The sequence below is a fragment of the Camponotus floridanus genome, unplaced genomic scaffold, assembly GCF_003227725.1.
Source record: "Camponotus floridanus strain SB8 unplaced genomic scaffold, Cflo_v7.5 scaffold51, whole genome shotgun sequence".
Lineage (NCBI taxonomy): Eukaryota > Metazoa > Arthropoda > Insecta > Hymenoptera > Formicidae > Camponotus > Camponotus floridanus.
The window spans coordinates 1458136-1476783 of NW_020229670.1; the positions used below are offsets into that span (position 1 = coordinate 1458136).

The 18648-nt window shown below is 30.3% G+C and overlaps 2 protein-coding genes across 4 annotated transcripts; both read right to left on the reverse strand.

Annotated features, from left to right (window-relative positions):
- Positions 1–5498: 5498 nt before the first annotated feature.
- On the reverse strand, positions 5499–14652 carry LOC105252321 (guanine nucleotide-binding protein subunit gamma-e). The gene is made up of 2 exons (XM_011259649.3): positions 14487–14652; positions 5499–6581 (listed from the first exon to the last, which is right to left on the reverse strand). Exons 1-2 carry the CDS (start codon positions 14597–14599, stop codon positions 6476–6478), a joined length of 219 nt encoding a protein of 72 aa, XP_011257951.2. The 5' UTR covers positions 14600–14652; the 3' UTR covers positions 5499–6475.
- On the reverse strand, positions 14622–18050 carry LOC105252322 (hemolymph lipopolysaccharide-binding protein-like). Of its 3 annotated transcripts, XR_889284.2 has the most exons (4): positions 17894–18050; positions 17428–17658; positions 15811–16281; positions 14622–14702 (listed from the first exon to the last, which is right to left on the reverse strand). XR_889284.2 is itself a non-coding variant. In XM_011259650.3 (3 exons), exons 1-3 carry the CDS (start codon positions 17988–17990, stop codon positions 15980–15982), a joined length of 630 nt encoding a protein of 209 aa, XP_011257952.1. In that variant the 5' UTR covers positions 17991–18050; the 3' UTR covers positions 15718–15979. The 3 variants fall into 3 exon arrangements, 2 of the variants coding, with proteins under 2 accessions (XP_011257952.1, XP_011257953.1); XM_011259650.3 differs by lacking the exon at positions 14622–14702 and having other exon boundaries at positions 15718–16281; XM_011259651.3 differs by lacking the exon at positions 14622–14702 and having other exon boundaries at positions 15719–16281; positions 17428–17646.
- Between the last annotated feature and the right edge of the window lie 598 nt (positions 18051–18648).

Sequence of the window (18648 nt, forward strand, 5' to 3'; positions counted from 1 at the left end):
ACGTCATCTTATACAATTTTTAAATAAAATGACATATATTTTTCATCTAAGATAAAGATAAAGATACTTTGTATTTCTTTATCTAGTTAAAGATAAAGATGATCCATTTCTTTATCTAGATGATTATCTAGATAATTTTATCTAGATACCAGCAAACACTGCTCTTACTGTCCATAACATCTTCCATTTCGGCATGAATATTAAAACTAAGATATATTACAAATTTAATTTAAAGTATATCCAATCGCGCACAGCTAGATTTTATATCAATTTTTCATATATTTGTTTCAATGTTTTTCATAAGCAACAATTATAGTTAATTGAGATTCAATTTGTTCTTCTTTTTATCAAATGCAAGATTAAAAAAGAATTTAAAAAGGTTAAATTTAATTATGTTAATTAATGTTAATTATTTATAAATATATGTTTTTTGGTTAATTAATATGTACTAAGGAGATCAATAATTTTTATAGGCTTTTCCCCATAACTTCAAAAGTACAATAGTTTAATAGGTAATTGCTATGATAACTGTAAATGTAAGATAGTATTTGCCAGTTACTTTTGATGTTGCCTAAATGCCAATAAAATTATTTAAGCAATATATACAAAAGTTTTATAGTTGTCATTGCAAGACATAACGAATAATAATTTAGCAACTTATGCAACTATCTTATGTGCATGTATTTTCAAATTAAACATATGCAGAAACATAAAAATAGCATTAGTATTACAATTTTTTGCTTTGTGTCGTATAAATATACAAGTTAGCGTTAAAGTTTTTTAATTATATTAGAATTTCGATAATTATATAGAGAATATGTGTGAAATTTCCATCACTGTCCGAAATAATTTTAATTATGTTAGGAAAATAAAATGCAAAATATAATGCACAATATAATAATCGGTAAAATTTGTGATAAAGGTATGAGATAAATTGAACTTTAATATAAAAAGCACGATTGACTAAACGGCTAATACATATAATTGATGGGTTATTTAAATGTTGCAACACTTGCAATATAATTGAGGAAATATTCCAGCAAGTTATCGATAGCAATCGTGCAATCAGCCTACATAGCGATTGGGAATGATATACATAAATATATAATTTATATTGTATTTTTATGCAGCGTAATAAATAATCTCCTAAAATGAATTTAAAATTATCGTTTCCATGTGCATATTAAGTATATGCATTAAGTATATAGCGATTTCCCGCGAGTATATAGAAGATATAGAAAGTTGACAATCAAATTTACATCTGGGAATTGTAGAAGTGAAGAGATTGTCGTTCGCCGTGAAAATCTCACTGCTGTTGCAAAATGCCAGTGAGGAAGGCGCACAGTCTGTGACATTGTCCTACCGTGAGCTGATGAAACGCACTTTTATTCAGCATTTGTACAGGCATAGTCAGGGTTAGCGAACTCTTTCAATTATTTTTTTTGTAATTTTTATCCATTAGAAAAGAAAGAGATAGTTTGAATTAATCAAATTAGAGAAAGCAATAATCGATTCAATTAAGCAAAAAAATGTTGCATTTGAAAGTATGTGAAGTATATACAGAGTGTCCCAAAAGTCCTCGGACCGGTCGAATAAATTATGCACTTTAGAAAGAAATGTTTCAAACAAAAGTTGTATGGCTTGAAGGAGGCCATCAGATAGTGGCGATGATTTGACATGGAAGAGTCATTTGAAAGTCACGTGAAGATCACCGTCAATTTCTTAAATCAAACTCCCTATTTTTTATTACATATTCGTATAGCTTATCTCGAGAGCTTTCCAAAACACTATAATAAAGTATTTCTTCATTGAGTACTTGTCGAGTTATGAGGCTTGAAATCATTTCTTAATTTTGCATAAACCATAAAATATGTAGTAAAATATTCATTTTTCTATTATCTTACCTTAATACTTTTATGTACAAAATAATGAGAAAAATCAATTGAAAAGAAAACACATAATTGTTTTAAAAAAAATATGTAAGTGTTAATTGCAAATATGTGTGTTTTCTTTACACCAATTGATTCCTCTCATTATTTTGTACATAAAAGTATTAAGATAAGATAATCAAAAAATAAATATTTTACCAGATATTTTATGGTTTATGCAAAATTAAGAAATGATTTCAAGCCTCATAACTCGAAAAGTACTCAATGAAGAAATACTTTATTATAGTGTTTTGGAAAGCTCTCGAGATAAGCTATACGAATATGTAATAAAAAATAGGGAGTTTGATTTAAGAAATTGACGGTAATGTTCACGTGACTTTCAAATGACTCTCCCATGTCAAATCATTGCCACTATCTGATGGTCCTCTTCAAGGCATACAACTTTTATTTAAAACATTTCTTTCTAAAGTGCATAGTTTATGAAATATTCGACCGGTCCGGGACTTTTGAGTCACTCTGTATATCTTATTATACATGTGTTTTATTTTTTAAATAAAAAAAAGTAAATGTCTATCATATAAGGAAGATATTCATAGTATTCATTAATGAGCTTCCGTCTAAGTACATAGTCCTTGATTACTGGTCTGCTCTAATTGAGATTGTATCGTTGTAATTATAGATACCATTGTGATTAAGATTGAAGTTAGACTTTCGCTAAAGAAACATTAACGGCAAATTACTTCTAGAGTACACTATCTCCAAATGTTATCTTCTGAAGAGGTCTTGTAAACGAATTACAAGAAAAGATTGTCCTTTTAAACGCTCTAGAAAATAGCAATTGATTTTTTCATTTTTTTCATCCACACATTACACAATATAATAGCCGTAATAATGGCAATTACACGTATTTCAAGAACCTAGATGCAAACAGGCAAAAGTGCTCGTTTTTCAAGATCCATCACTTTTGGCATCTGAATTGAATTCGAGCGACATTTAATTGTACACTGTAACGCTCATGTTTTGTAAGAAGCGCTGTCTCTTTATGTATAAATCATTTCGTGAATCAATCGCGTACAATGACTCGCAGGAAGAGCAGGAAAGTGAAAGAGGATACCAATTTGAATCGTCGTTAATTGTCACGAAGACCATGCGTTATCCATCGTCCATTCTTCGCTCGTTTAAAAAGCGAAAGTGAGTCGCGATTCTTCCTCTCGCATCTTCCCAGCTCTCCGTTTCTTCCTTCATCTCTTCTTCCTTTTCACACTCATATAAGAATTTTAATCTTCCCCTTGTATGAAAATACCTCGCTGCTCCTTTCTCTCAACTGTTAAGTGATTCTTAACAAACTGTAAGTATCTATGTATAATTAACGTTATAGACAGTGTTTGCTGTAGATAATTTCAAAATTATCTAGATAAAGACAAAGATAAAAATCCGTAAATTTATCTTATTGTTAGATGAGATAAAGATGATTTTGCTTTTACTTAATCTAGATGAAATATGAGATAATTATTGCGGTAGATAATTATCTAGATATTTTTGTTTATTTTAGAAGATTATAAATATTTGTAAAAAATGTGACGCAGATTATAAATGGGATATTAAAATCATAAACACATATTCTTTCTCTTTTCCTAAAGAATATTTAAATAATAGCAAAAAGATATATAAATGATATGATAAATATTTATTTATTAATTTATATTTATAATATATTTATAATATATTAATAATATAATAATAATATATTTATAATAATATATTTATAATAATATATTTATAATATATTAATAATAATAATATGAAAAATATATTTTAGATATTTTAAATAGAACTTTTAGAAGCTTGCCTGGAAAACTTTTTTGCATAATGAAAACGTCATCTTAGACAATTTTTAGATAAGATGACATATATATTTTTCATCTAAGATAAAGATAAAGATACTTTGTATTTTTTTCATCTGGTTAAAGATAAAGATGATCAATTTCTTATCTAGATGATTATCTAGATAATTTTATCTATACCAGCAAACACTGCCCATATAAGAATTTTAATCTTTCCCTTGTATGAAAATACTTCGCTGCTCCTTTCTCCCAATTGTTAAGTGATTTTTAACAAACTGTAGGTATCTGCGTATAATTAACGTTATAGAGAAATACAAATTGCTCGAACAGCGCATATTGCAGTTTAACCGCAAAACGGTCGTTAACCTTTTCCCTCTCGAATCGCCGATCACCGTGTAATAAGCGCGACCATCAGATTTCGAAAATTACATCTGTGAGGAGTTATTTGTTATACGTTATTCCCACGTTCCTTTCCGCATGTCAATGCGGATTACCCAATATGCTCGTGACTGGAAACCCCTGATTTAAACTATCTGAAGTAATTGCGATGTACAACAAATTGGACGGAAAAGGGAGAACCTCCTTTTATCATTTAAATGAGATTTTATATAAGGTGAAGATTTCGATAAACTTCTAAGACACGGTTGGACAGAAAATTCGGCAAAATCAAACGTATAAATATCTTTAAAACTCATAACTTTCGCAGCATGTTTTATTGATAATTTTATTCACGTAGCCTACGTTTATATTTCGCAAGTTCTATATTTAAAGAAAAGCGTATAATATAATAATTAGTTAATGTAAAATATATCCTCTTGTAAATATTACATTTTGAAATTAAAATAAAGGTAATAAAACTCTGCATTGCGTAAGTTAAAAAAACACCAAATTGTATAATAATTAATAACGATATAATGTATAATCGTTGATAACGATAATTTATACATCTTTCTGTAAAAAGAGAAAGAAAGTTTCAAAAATTTCTATGCACATCTCTCCGTTATATATATAATTAATTAAATCAATATATAATTAAATCAAAATTATAAGCAATTTTGCTTGAGTACATTTTGTAAAAAATAAAACATTTGTCCTTAAAAAGTATATAATTTTTTGAATTAAATTGTTCATATTTTTTAATTTATATATATTTGCATTCCAAACAATTTCATTTTTATATACGACGTATATATATCACATTTCACATTGTCATATACTACTTAGAAATCATGAATTGATTTAAAAGATTTCTACAAACAACAATACCTATGTTCTTTTTTTAGAAATTGACTTATAAATTTATAATAATTTTAGCAGATTGTTGTATTAATATTGCCGTCTTTTATAAAATAGTAAATAAAATATTTAAAACAAAATATTTTCATATGATTCATTTTTTGTTAATACACATATAAATAGCACTAATATATACATATGTATATATATATATATATATATATATATATAGAACATTCTTTATATATGTAAATTATAAATTAATTAGAAATTAAAACAAAGAATTGTTAATACGAAAGTACAAGGAAAAATTTAGCGATTTTTTAAAATCACGTGCACATATAAAAAATGCCAGTAGAAATGGTTCACAATTGGTCAGACGACAACAAGAAAGAACGAAATGAAATGCCACAGCGGCGATTTCGATTGTGTTCAACGATCTTATAAAATCCAAAATTGATTCGACGTCTAGTATGATATTTTACATATAATTATTTTCCTGAGATAGATGCAAAAAACAGGATTAGAATTTCAGTCGCTGGTCATATTATATTTTCGGTAAGAAATTCGCGCAGAGATACATATACAAGAGTAATTATAATTATCATAATAATAACTGTATGTGTCATGTATAATATATATGTATATGTAACATTAGAGAAAATTGCATTTATGATAGATCATCAGTGAATGGGGAGAGTTTTACACGGCAAGTGCATTGGCGAGTGAGATGTGCAACGCGACGTCACGTGGCATGCGGCGATTGATTCGACGTCGATCATTTCAGACAGCTTCCACCGGGTGAAAGTATTTCACCCAATAGATTTTCCGACTTCCTCTTCTCCCTTTTTTATTTCTTGTCTTTATTCTTCTTCGGTTCTTTACGCGAATGTGAAAACTGATGAAATTTTGCACGTATTTTATCGCGATCGTTTCAGAAAATTGAATAACGATAAGATCGTACGATCGAATCATCGGCTCGTTTTCTTCGTTTTTCTTCCTTCTTTTCCATTTCCCTGTGTCCACGTGCCGATCAATGCACAGACTTCGAGACTATCTCGAAATATCTTTATAAACAACAATCATGGCGAATTATGGCACGATTAGGGAGGGACAATACACCTCGTAGAACGACACGAATCGAGAATTAGCGTCAGAGCCGCACGCCGCGCGATGGAAAAGCAGTCCCGAAGGAATGGAATCCGGTAAACGATTCGCCCGATTTTTGATTGACGAATCGATTACGAGATCGATTCATAGCCACATTATTTACTTCAGTGACCGATCGACAATCGTTTCGACGATCGAATAAATCCGCGATCGAATCAGAGCGGACGTCTACCGGCATTTCTTCCTCTTTTTTTTCGCTCCACTTCCTTCTTTTCCTTCTCGTGATTTCTGTCTAAGATTCCCTTCGCCGCGGATGAACGATCGGTTCGTCTTCTTCTCGGTTTATATGCACGCTTCCTTCTTCTTCTGCTGCTCTTCCTCTGCTGTTGGCCCCGATTACATGATTATGCACTTGCCTTTCTCGGCCCACGGATTGTTCTTCTTGTCGGGCGCGTGTATCAGCGGGTCATTCTTCTCATTCTCTTCCACGTACTCTCGCATTCTGCCAAGAGGAAGAAGAAGAGGGTCAGCCGCGCGTAATGCTGAAATTGCAATCTAGCAGCATGCGTTACTATTCTAACGGCTTACCTAAGGATGTGGCGCAATAAAACGATTGAGATTGTTTTAATGGAATTGATACTTCGTTTCGAAAGAAGAATAAGGTGCATAAATCCATTTTCAAGCATAAACTAAATTTGATTTAATGGAGATTTTAAAATGATACATTATAAACAGTGTTTGCTGGCATTTAGATAAAATTATCTAGATAATCATCTAGCTAAAGAAATGGATCATCTTTATCATTAATTAGATGAAGAAATACAAAGTATCTTTATCTTTATCTTAGATAAAAAATATATGTCATTTTATCTAAAAATTGTCTAAGATGACGTTTTCATTATGCAAAAAAGTTTTCCAGGCAAGCTTCCAAAAGTTCTGTCTAAAATATCTAAAATATATTTTTTATATTATTATTATTAATATATTATAAATATATTATTATTATATTATTAATATATTATAAATATATTATAAATATATTAGAAATATATTAGAAATATAAATTAATAAATAAATATTTATTATATCATTTATATACCTTTTTACTATTATAATATTTAAATATTCTTTAGGAAAAGAGAAAGAATATGTGTTTATGATTTTAATATCCCATTTATAATCTGCGTCACATTTTTTACAAATATTTATAGTCTTCTAAAATAAACAAAAATATCTAGATAATTATCCAGATTATCGCAATAATTATCTCATCTTTCATCTAGATTAAGTAAAAGCAAAATCATCTTTATCTCATCTAACAATAAGATAAATTTACGGGTTTTTATCTTTATCTTTATCTAGATAATTTTGAAATTATCTACAGCAAATACTGATTATAAATAATAAATAAACAATGTCAAAAATATATTGTGTATTCCCAGACAGCACACATGTCCAAAAGACATCTAAAAAAGACGACTTAAAGACGTCTTAAAGTCCTTTAAATGTTTTTAAGACATCTTTTGACCTTTTTGTGCTGTCTGGATTATGCATATGCGTATGCGTGCGTGTATGTGTGTATCAAAATCTATTTTAATTTCAATATCGCGCGTGTGCCTTGAAGTGACAGTGCCGGTGCATTATTTGCTCTCGCAAATCGCCCAAAGGCCAGGATCCGGCGTACATTTTCTAGAAATCTCCCAGCGAATGTTTCGCGAAATGCTTGTACGCGCGATACGTTACCTCCAATTTATTAGATCGCCGATAAGCTCGCACCTCCGCATGTTTTACGACCATTCACGACCGAAGCGAGTCCGACCGACCGATCTCGCTTCGACGCGACGATGTCGGTGAAAGGGACTCGGTTCAGGCTCGCGCACCCGATTTTGCGTTCAAGGAGATTCGTCGACAACTCGAAGCTTTCGGACTTTGTTGTTGCTAAACGCTCGCGAGAAGTATCCGCGGAATTTTTTCCCGCGGGATACACGAAAGCATGCGCGCGTGCAAAGAATTAACCCTTCACTGCATTTCATTGCATATAATTCTAATCGAAAATCACGTTCAACATTGTTGCTCAAGCCTCGAATGCGCTTTATTTTCGAATGCAGCAAACACGCAACATTCATATTAAATGATAATTGTTTATGTGAATGAACGATGGGTCGAACGTAAAAAACTTTTCGCATTTATTTTAAGGATGTTTTGTATCTATTTTTAAAATATTGAGAATTTAATGAAAATTATGATGACAGAATGTCCTTACATATGTTTAGAATCTTCGGTATAATTTTTAAATCGATTCACTAAAACGTTCACAAGTTATAAGGATTTTAATTTGCTCCGAATTAACATGTATTCTTATGGGAAACGTATAACCACGTCGATTCAAATGACAAAAACACATGGAAATAATATTCAGAATTTGTTTAAAATTTGCAAAAGTTTAGATACAGAGGAAATATTTGGTCAAATAATATTATACAAGTACTAACTGTTTAAAAAGATATTAAATATAATTCAATGAAGTTAGCCATGTATCTGTCACAAGGCGAAATTCTCTGCCAAAAATTAATCATTTCGATTAACAAAATTCGGAATATTTCAATAAAAACGCAATAAATATTAAAAAATACGTCTCTGCACTATAGCTAAGATCAAATTGTATATTCCACACAATTTCTTACTCAAAATACACCAAAAGTGGATATATTCGTCAATATTGATTTTTAGCTACTTTTTACTAGGATTGCACATACAAAACATCCTTAAAAAAGATTTTTAATAATTTTTTCATTAATTTGGAAAAACTGCAAAATATAAAAAAATTATTTATATTTAAATAATTTATATTTAAATATTATTTAAATAAAAGAATATATAATGACGAGTGAAAACATTCATTCGTCATTGCATTCACGAAAACATGGAAGCGACGTAATTTATTTAAGCTCCTATAATATTAGCGAAAGTACAGTTTCTTACACAATCTATAGCAGATAAAAGAATATTTTCTTCAAATCATCTTGACTTATTACACCGTTTTAAATAACGGTGTAATATAAATTTGATGTATTATAAGTTTGATTTCGTTAACACAATAATCGCATCTCGTGCTTGATTTATCAGAGTTCGTGCGGAAATCGCGAACTTTCACTTATCAGGTCCATCGCGCAATTTTTAAATGAGGGTGAATGACCTTCCCCCCAGCACCCGTGTCGTAATGTTATCGATTCACGATTCCGCGATGCCTATTATTTATGTCGTTTATATAATGAACGGCAGTCGTCGCGAAATCGGAGCGATTCTCGTCGCGACGTCGAGTAAGAGCCATCAAGCGAATCTATCGCAGAAATGAATGCGATTTTGTTCACTTCACGCTCGAATTCATAGTTTGTCTTTCGCATCTGTCTTTAAGGCTTGCTTGATGGAAAAGTCACAATTTAATGCACGAAGACCAAGAGTGAAATTATCGGTTAACAAAATGTCGAAGAGATATTTCAGTATTTCCAGTTTCACGAGACGTTTAAACTGTCAATATTAGATTTATGCTGTAACTGAAGAAGATGTATGTAAACGTTAATAATATTAAGTTTTTGATTTCTTCAAATTAATTTATAATTGGCAAACGCCTTTTTAGAACGAAAATGCAAAATATATTAATTTATATACAATATATATATCTTACATATCTTATATTTAATTTATCATATACGTCGTTATAAGTCTCTTTAAATAATATTTTTGAGAAAAAAAAAAAAAGAAAGAGAGAAGAGAAATTAATTAAATTATAAGAGAAAAAAATAAAATATAAAGACAACGATACTCTTAATACTCTTAATAACTACAGAATTTTCTCTCATATCTCTTTTCTATAAAATCGTTCCTTTCAATTACAGATTCTTTTAGACATTCTATTTGATTATTAACGACTGTTTATGTTATGTACAAGATCTCCGATCAGAGTATTGCGAAAACAAGAGCGTGTCGGAGGAACACGACCCACATTACGTACCGATGAATGCAACAGGCAAGAGGCGTCGGGTACAACCGAGTTTAAAGGAGGTCACATCCTAAATTCTCGAGAGCAACATCGGCGCATCGCGCGATCTCGAGCGATATTTCGCGTCCGGCAATTTCTGAGATTTATCGATCTCGACTCTTAATTAAAGCGAAATTCGATGTTGGTGAGAAAAACATCCAGTGTTTGCTGGTATCTAGATAAAAATATCTAGATAATCATCTAGATAAAGAAATGGATCATCTTTATCTTTAATTAGAAGAAAAATACAAAGTATCTTTATCTTTATCTTAGATGAAAAATATATGTCATCTTATCTAAAAATTGTTTAAGATGACGTTTTTATTATGCAAAAAAGTTTTCCAGGCAAGCTTCTAAAAATCTATCTAAAATATCTAAAATATATTTTTTATATTATTATTATTAATATATTATAAATATATTATTATTATATTATTAATATATTATAAATATATTAGAAATATAAATTAATAAATAAATATTTATCATATCATTTATATACCTTTTTACTATTATAATATTTAAATATTCTTTAGGAAAAGAGAAAGAATATGTGCTTATGATTTTAATATCCCATTTATAATCTGCGTCACATTTTTTACAAATATTTATAGTCTTCTAAAATAAACAAAAATATCTAGATAATTATGTAGATTATCGCAATAATTGTCTCATCTAGATTAAGTAAAAGCAAAATCATCTTTATCTCATCTAACAATAAGATAAATTTACGGATTTTTATCTTTATCTTTATCTAGATAATTTTGAAATTATCTACAGCAAACACTGAACATACCATAATGACGCGCTAAGGGACGAGCCAACAGGATCGCGGAAGTAGGCGCCGAGATCTGTGTTCCGGCGCGTACTTCCGCTTGCGAACAACGCGGAACCGTGAACGTTTCAATAACCGGTGACGCTTGGTTCTCGCGATGGTTTTTGAGGCGAAAGCAAAAAAAAAGTTTCCGCGGTCTCGCGAGACTTCTCGAACGGTGAAAGGCAGCAACAGCTCCCGTTCTCCCCTGCCGCGTCTCCCTCTTCCCTCCCCCCTCTTTCTCGTTTCTTTTTTCCTTCTTTCTATCTCTTGCCGATCGATCTAATCTCGCGCCCCAATAATGCGACAATACACGTTTCCAACCGCTTCCTGATCCTTCTCTTTGCTTTCGTCACGATGATGTAATAATGAACTTTGCAAAACACTGACGCAAGTGACCAAGGATGTTCGCATTTCGGCAGATTAGCGATATTTTTGCTCGCTTGATATCGTTTCAATGAATTTTGAAATATCGACATTAATAAAACAATCAAGAGGAAAATAATTAAATGTAATAATATAATAATTATAATAATATATTTATATAAATCAATACGAAGGAAGAGAGAAAATCTTTCCTTTCCAGAGTAAAGACCTGAGTAAATGTATAATGTATAAGTCTAACTGTAGATATTTCATATTCAAGAATATTTGAATGTATCTATATAAGTGAATAAGTATATGTGATTATTGTAAAATTATTATCTACGAAAAGAGATCACCAATTAAGGATGTTTTGTATGTACAATCCCAGCAAAAAGTAACTAAAAATCAATATTGACAAATATATCCACTTTTTGTATTTTGAGTAAGAAATTGTGTGGAATACTTATTACAATTTGATCTTAGCTATAGTACAGAGATGTATTTTTTAATATTTATTGCGTTTTTATTGAAATATTCCGAATTTTATTAATCGAAATGATTAACCTTCGGCAGAGAATTTCGCCTTGTGACAGATACATGGCTAACTTCATTGAATTATATTTAATATCTTTTTAACCAGTTAGTACTTGTATAATATTATTTGACCAAATATTTCCTCTGTATCTAAACTTTTGCAAATTTTAAACAAATTCTGAATATTATTTCCATGTGTTTTTGTCATTTAAATCGACGTGGTTATACGTTTCCCATAAGAACACATGTTAATTCGGAGCAAATTAAATCCTTATAACTTGTGAACGCTTTAATGAATCGATTTAAAAGTTGTACTGAAGATTCTAAACATATGTAAGAACATTCTGTACCAATTTTCATTAAATTCTCAATATTTTGAAAATAGGTGCAAAACATCTTTAAGTCCAATCAATCTTGTTTTGCGAACTTAATCTCGCAATAACTCGGTCGTTCGATCATTAGTCGACGCGCGACACGCGAGGGATATAATTAGCTCGATGATTTGCAACGAATGTGAATAATAATCCTTACGCGATCTCTTTTTCTACGCCCTTTCGTTTAAAGGGTGACGAAACCGCGAACGTTACGTTAAGAGACGACCGCCAATATCGTCTAATTAGACTCAATTAGATCATCGATCATCGTTGCGTTGAGTCATCAGTAATCGCACCCGCGTCAGGTTTCTTGCACCTTTCCGATACCCTCATCTCGCGCATATATACATATAATCGCAGCTTTATGCACCACTATGTGTCTCTGAAAGTGATCGTGGCGCGAAAACGCGACGGGCACATACCGCCAAGTATGTGTCCAAGGAGATCCTGTCCCTCCATGTACACATAATACGGGGACGCGAGCATAATTCAGCCTTGACTGCCAGCAATCTGCACGACTACGTATATACGCGTTGCTTTATATTTTTATATATAGCGTGCGAGAGATAATTTATTTGGGAAAAGGCACTTCGCCGAGAATCCGAAACGCACCCACACGCTTTGATCGGTTTTATAGGTAATTTTAATTTTGACACGTAAAACGAGACTTAACATTAATCTCATTTCGCGCGTGACAAATGAGATCTCCGTAAGCTGCATCGATATACAATACTATGATGTAATTTATTCCGAGATTTCTGAGCGATTGGCCTTTTTACAACATAGGAGTACATATGATGCACATGCGAAGGACAAAAATTACAATCCAAGTAAGCTAATTGTAAATATTATTTTTGATTTGATTAAAAATAATTATTTTGTATACATTAAAAATTAATGGACAATGATCAAAAATCAAATCTTTTTATCTCATTTTTACTATCATGACGAACGAATTGTCGGAGCAGAAATAATTGAATAACAACAATCAATTTAATATCAACAATACAACACTATATATTATATAAATTTATACGCGAACCAATTTATATCTAGGGAAAGATATTCTATGATTACGTATTGAAAATTACATCGTCGATTATTAGGGAACTAGGAATTGCTGTTACTGTTAAATAGCTTCCGCATATCATATCTTGTACATAAAGAATTTCTAAAGTATTTAAAGAAGCTTGTAATGAGACGACGCCCGTATTATAAAAACTAAATGCACTATCTCGAGATTACGATTGCATAATGACGGTTCTTATTCGTTGAATAAATTATTATACTATATATACTTAAATTATTAAAAATAGATATTAATTATAGCATGAGATAGAAATTAAAATATAAATCATTATAAAATATACTAACAATAAAATGGATTGAATTGTGCTTTATAAATATATATGACGTTATAGTGAAACGTTATAGCTTAGAATATTTCAAAAATACATAATAAGGATATATATTTTATGTGGCATATGTAGATAAAGATATGAAATTATAATAAACAAAATATAAATGTAAAAAATGCTTATATTGTATTTAAATTATTTTATTAATGAGAAATAAATGAATGATTCATTTAATAAAATAAAAATGAAATAAAGTAAATTTGAAAAAACTAACACTATTTAAAGATATATCATTACAAGACTAAAATGAATTAATTTTGTTTAATTATGGCTTTCTGGAGGGTTAATGGTTCATGAAAAAAATTTCGTTTTTCTTTCAAATAAAGCAGAGGTTTGAAAAATGCAGAACTAATGTTTTAAAATAAATATTAAATAAACTTCTATACAGTGTTTCCTTAAAAAAATCATATATTTTCAACACTAACAATTAAACTTGAACCATGAAAAATAGTGATTGTTTTAATATTTAAATTAATAATTATGAGAATATTGAATATCTTCGAAAAATATAAATGCGAATTATGTAAATATATGTAAATAATTTATTTCTAAATAAATTTTAATAAATGTAAAGAATTAATTAAAAATTTCATGCAACGATATTGAATAATGACAAGAAAAAAGTTACAAATTTCTGTTCAATTTTCAATCTGCCAATAAAAATATCATTTCAAATTCACAGAATGAACTCATAATAAGTAGAAATTACAAAATTTCCGAAACCTATGATCTTTGAAGACGGGCAACATTTTCTCGGGCGTCTTCTCGATGCTTTCGGAAAAACTCGTAAATAATAATAATATGTAAGCAGGGAAAAGCAATAAACAATAATCGACGATGATTCGGCTGGCGATGCACTTACGCCGCGATGCTCTTTGACAGAGGCCACCGTTCCATGGACGCCTGGTACTTCATGTTCTCGATCTGCTTCTTCAGTGCGTCCTTGTCCATGGTGGCGAGTATACTGGGATCCATGATTACAGCCGCACCCCCCTTGTCGCAATCGGGAACAGAGTAGCGCGTGCGCTTCCACAGGAAAATCAATAGGACGGCTGAAAGTGCCTATAAGGTGGTCCGTCTGTAACGCAAACGATGTTTCATCGGGAACAATAGAAAGAGACTTCGCCATGAGAGCACTCGAGGGATTGTCATAGTTATCTGGCGGTAAATCGTAAAACACCGCGAATGTAAGCCGATCTGACTCATTTGATGCGAACAAACGCCAATCGAATGGGAACGCGATTATTAAGATAGGAGAGGCACGTGTAATCAGTATTGCATTTGCATTTCAGGGCTAACTGATTCAACGCAAGTCCGAAGAATAGTAGAATACAAATGTATATATCCTTTGACCTTTAAATTGCCATCAAATCCCTTTATTTCCTTTTCTCAATTTAGCATTCTAATAATGCAAAGAAACAGAGATATTTAGATTGATTCGTGTAAATATATAATATTTATTTCATTAATATTTTATTAACATTATATTATTTTTATATTTTATACACAGTAAAAAATTTTGTGTTAAATTTAACATATTTCACATGTCCCAATTTATCCACTCTAATTTGAATGTTAATTTAACAGAAGGCAAATATGTAAATAAATAACACAAGTAATATGTTTAAAAATTAACACGAAAGTGTAACACTTAAACTTTATTTAAATTAACATATTTATAATATTAAATTTAATTAAAAGAAAATGTTATTCTTACATTTTTATGATAAATAACAGAAGAGATATGCCGATCTAACATATGGAAACTGTTATAGACAGAAAAATAACACAACTTATTTGTTCATTTTAACATATAACATATTTCATCAAAAATTCGTGCATTTACATATTAATTGTGTTGTTTTAACTCTTAGAAACGGTGAATATTAACTCAACGCAGAAATGTCAAAATAACGCAACGATAATATGTTACATTAACATAAGAGTATGTTAAAAAAAAGTATTGTTAACACAAAAATTTTTACACGAGAAAATTTTAACAGAAATACAAAATGTTTTTTACCGTGTAGGTATTTCATATTATTATTCAACATTTATAGAAATAATCATTAATAATAAATCTTTATATAAAATTCATTATAAGTCTCTTTATATAAAATAAAATCTTCATTATAAAAATAAATCTTACGAGCTAATCTCTTTCATCGCAACATTGATCCACTGACCTTATTTAATCATGATATCGCATGTTTGCGTTGTTATTAACGTTGTTAATTCCATTTTAATAACGCACTTTTGGATTATCTCATTTAATTATAACCTTTGATAGATCACGTATCATTGCAGTGTTCGATTACAATCTTGCGTTCGTGATTTACCGAGTTTTAGTATGATTCAGAAGGTAATCTCGCAGAAAAAGGCTTTTGCATGATAGCATTCGCGATCATTCATTCCACCATTAGTCATTAAAACTCCGCAATGCTGTCCGTCGTTGGAATTATCAGGCACATTAATATCCAATGTCGTAGTCCATTTTGAAAAACCGGTAGCTTCTAAGCTTTCGTCCATAACCGTGTTCCAATCGCCCTCTTCGAAAAGATCATGTATACCAAGCCATGCTTCAGATACTTTATTTTCTTCCAAAATGCGTATTAATATTTTTTCTTCCGAGTTAGAGTTGATAATAGCCAAGTGACCTATGTCGATAGACGTATTAAACCCGATAAAATTACTTGATTATTTAATTTATTTCTAACGCGAGCCTTAAAAATCGATTACACAGGCCTGCGAGGTTTTTTTCTTAAGATGCAAAAGTGATTTCCGACGTAATTTTCTGCGCTGAATCTGAATCTGGCCGCCGAATTTGCGTAGCACGTCACGTTTTTGAGTAATTTGTAATTGAATAGCTCAAAAATCACTATTTTGGCCATTGTGAATTTATTGTGGGGAAATCAAATTTTTTGAAATATTTTTGCCAATGGCATCGTGTAATACTTACTTTCGCCTTTCAAATCCACTTTCGATTACCGCTGCACAATTTTTTTTCGCTGAGATATATAAGTATGACATTGTAAGAAAATTTACGTTAAAGAAAATTTATATAGACATCACTATGGTAGATACATGATCTTGAAATTTGAAAAGACTGACATATGTCAGATTCGGTTGGCCAAAAAAATATTGTAAAGAAATGTCTAATACAGTTGTTACACATTTTGATAAATTTTTCTAAATTTTATGCCCTTTTATTGCGATTCCATTCGCCATATTGGATGCGTCATTTTTAATTTCAAAAGGTGATAGAAGGTATTTAAAAATGTATATTTTTACCCTAATTTTGATTCGTAGTGAGATAAAGAGGTGGCACGGCTGATTTAAAATGGCTTATTAAATCCCTATGCATGACCAGTCTTATAACTTGTATATCTGAGCGAAAAAAAATCGTGCGGCGGTAATCGAAAGTGGATTCGAAAGATGAAAGTGAGTACTATACGATGCCATTGACAGAAATATTTCAAAAAATTTGGTTTACTCACAATAAATTCATGAAATTGGTCAAAATAGCGATTTTTGGGCTATTCAACTACAAATAACTCAACAATCTGACGTGCTACACAAATTTGGCGGCCAGATTCGGATTCAGCGCACAAAATTACGTCAAAAATCACTATTGCATCTTAAAAAGAAATTTTGACTCTCTTTTTTGCAGGCCTGTGTTATCGATGACGCGCGAGCACGAATAAAATTTATTAGTCAATTTTGGTACGTCTTCACGAGACAAAAAAATTACAAAAATGCGACATTCAACGATCCACTTCATTAAATCCTTGTCAAGAACTCACCCCCTTCTTGAATGCAAATTCTACGAGCCTTGTTCCATGACAACTGGCGAATATGAAGTTTATGAGCACCTATGCCAGGTGTAATAAGGTAATCGTTGCCTGCTTTTTCTATGAGATTGACATTATTTTGCATTTTCCATTGGTTCGGTCCATAAATATAAATAATTTGCTGTGCTGGAGACAAGTTTCCATTCAAACCTGATAATAATTTACCTGGAGCTGTAAAAATATCTATAGTTTCGCAAAATGAAATACTTCTCTTCATAACGATTATTTATTATTTTCGTATTACTAAAAAATTTAATGTAAAAACTAAGAAAAAAGATTTTTTTTTACAATTTAATATTTAAGATGAATAACAGCATCTGCTGCAATCTGCTGATGTAATAATAAATATTTATTTTTCTTATTCTCACTTTCAATAAATAGAGAAAACGAAATATTGCAATGATTTTCTTAAATTCACCTGGCAAGTTGACCGCTGTATCAGTTGTAATTGATGATTCCAACGCGAGACCACATGTTGTTATATATAAAAGCATTAGCAACGTATATCGTAACATAATTATTGCGTTATTTATTATGTTAACAATATGAATACTCGGGAATAAATGATTCGAATGACAATAAAATGTGCTTATATATATTATATGATAAGATAAGCTATTATCATAGGCGGCGAAGTATAATTTGCTTTCTTAACGGAATGCTTCACGAACTTAACTTTTTAATAAGGATATATTTATAATATAATAGATACTTGAAATGTTTAGCTTTTTAAAATTTTTTTAATTTAAAATGTTTTAATTTATTCGATTTAATATATACAATATAACAATTTACTTTATTTGAACAAATTCAGACAAGATTTATGGATATATGTTCAGTAACAAAAATTTCCGATTAATTTCATCCAATTATCCCCATTTATCAAAAATTTAATTTAAGATTTATATAATTTTCAGGTTAGTTAATATTAAAAGTTTAAAAAAAGTATAAATATATATGCTCATCACATTAACATTTTCGCCGAATTAAAACTTTTGTTTAGAAAAAAAATTATAGAAAATATGAGAATGTATAAAATTTGCAAAAGAATGTGTAAAAAGAAACATAATATATATTATATATAAAATAAGATATTTTACAAACAAAAAAATTTTATTAAATTCTATAGAAATGCCTCCATTGCCTCTCATGCCTGATTCAACACAGGAAATA

Bases quoted from the DNA above. Each gene is read 5' to 3' on its own strand.
- LOC105252321 (XM_011259649.3), bottom strand. From the start codon at position 14,599: ATGGATCCCAGTATACTCGCCACCATGGACAAGGACGCACTGAAGAAG. The intron at 6,582-14,486 runs GTAAGTGCATCG...TCCTCTTGGCAG, and splicing joins CTGTCAAAGAGCATCGCGGC to AATGCGAGAGTACGTGGAAG.
- LOC105252322 (XM_011259650.3), bottom strand. From the start codon at position 17,990: ATGTTACGATATACGTTGCTAATGCTTTTATATATAACAACATGTGGT. The intron at 17,659-17,893 runs GTGAATTTAAGA...GCGAAACTATAG, and splicing joins TACAGCGGTCAACTTGCCAG to ATATTTTTACAGCTCCAGGT. The intron at 16,282-17,427 runs GTGAGTTCTTGA...CTATCGACATAG, and splicing joins AATTTGCATTCAAGAAGGGG to GTCACTTGGCTATTATCAAC.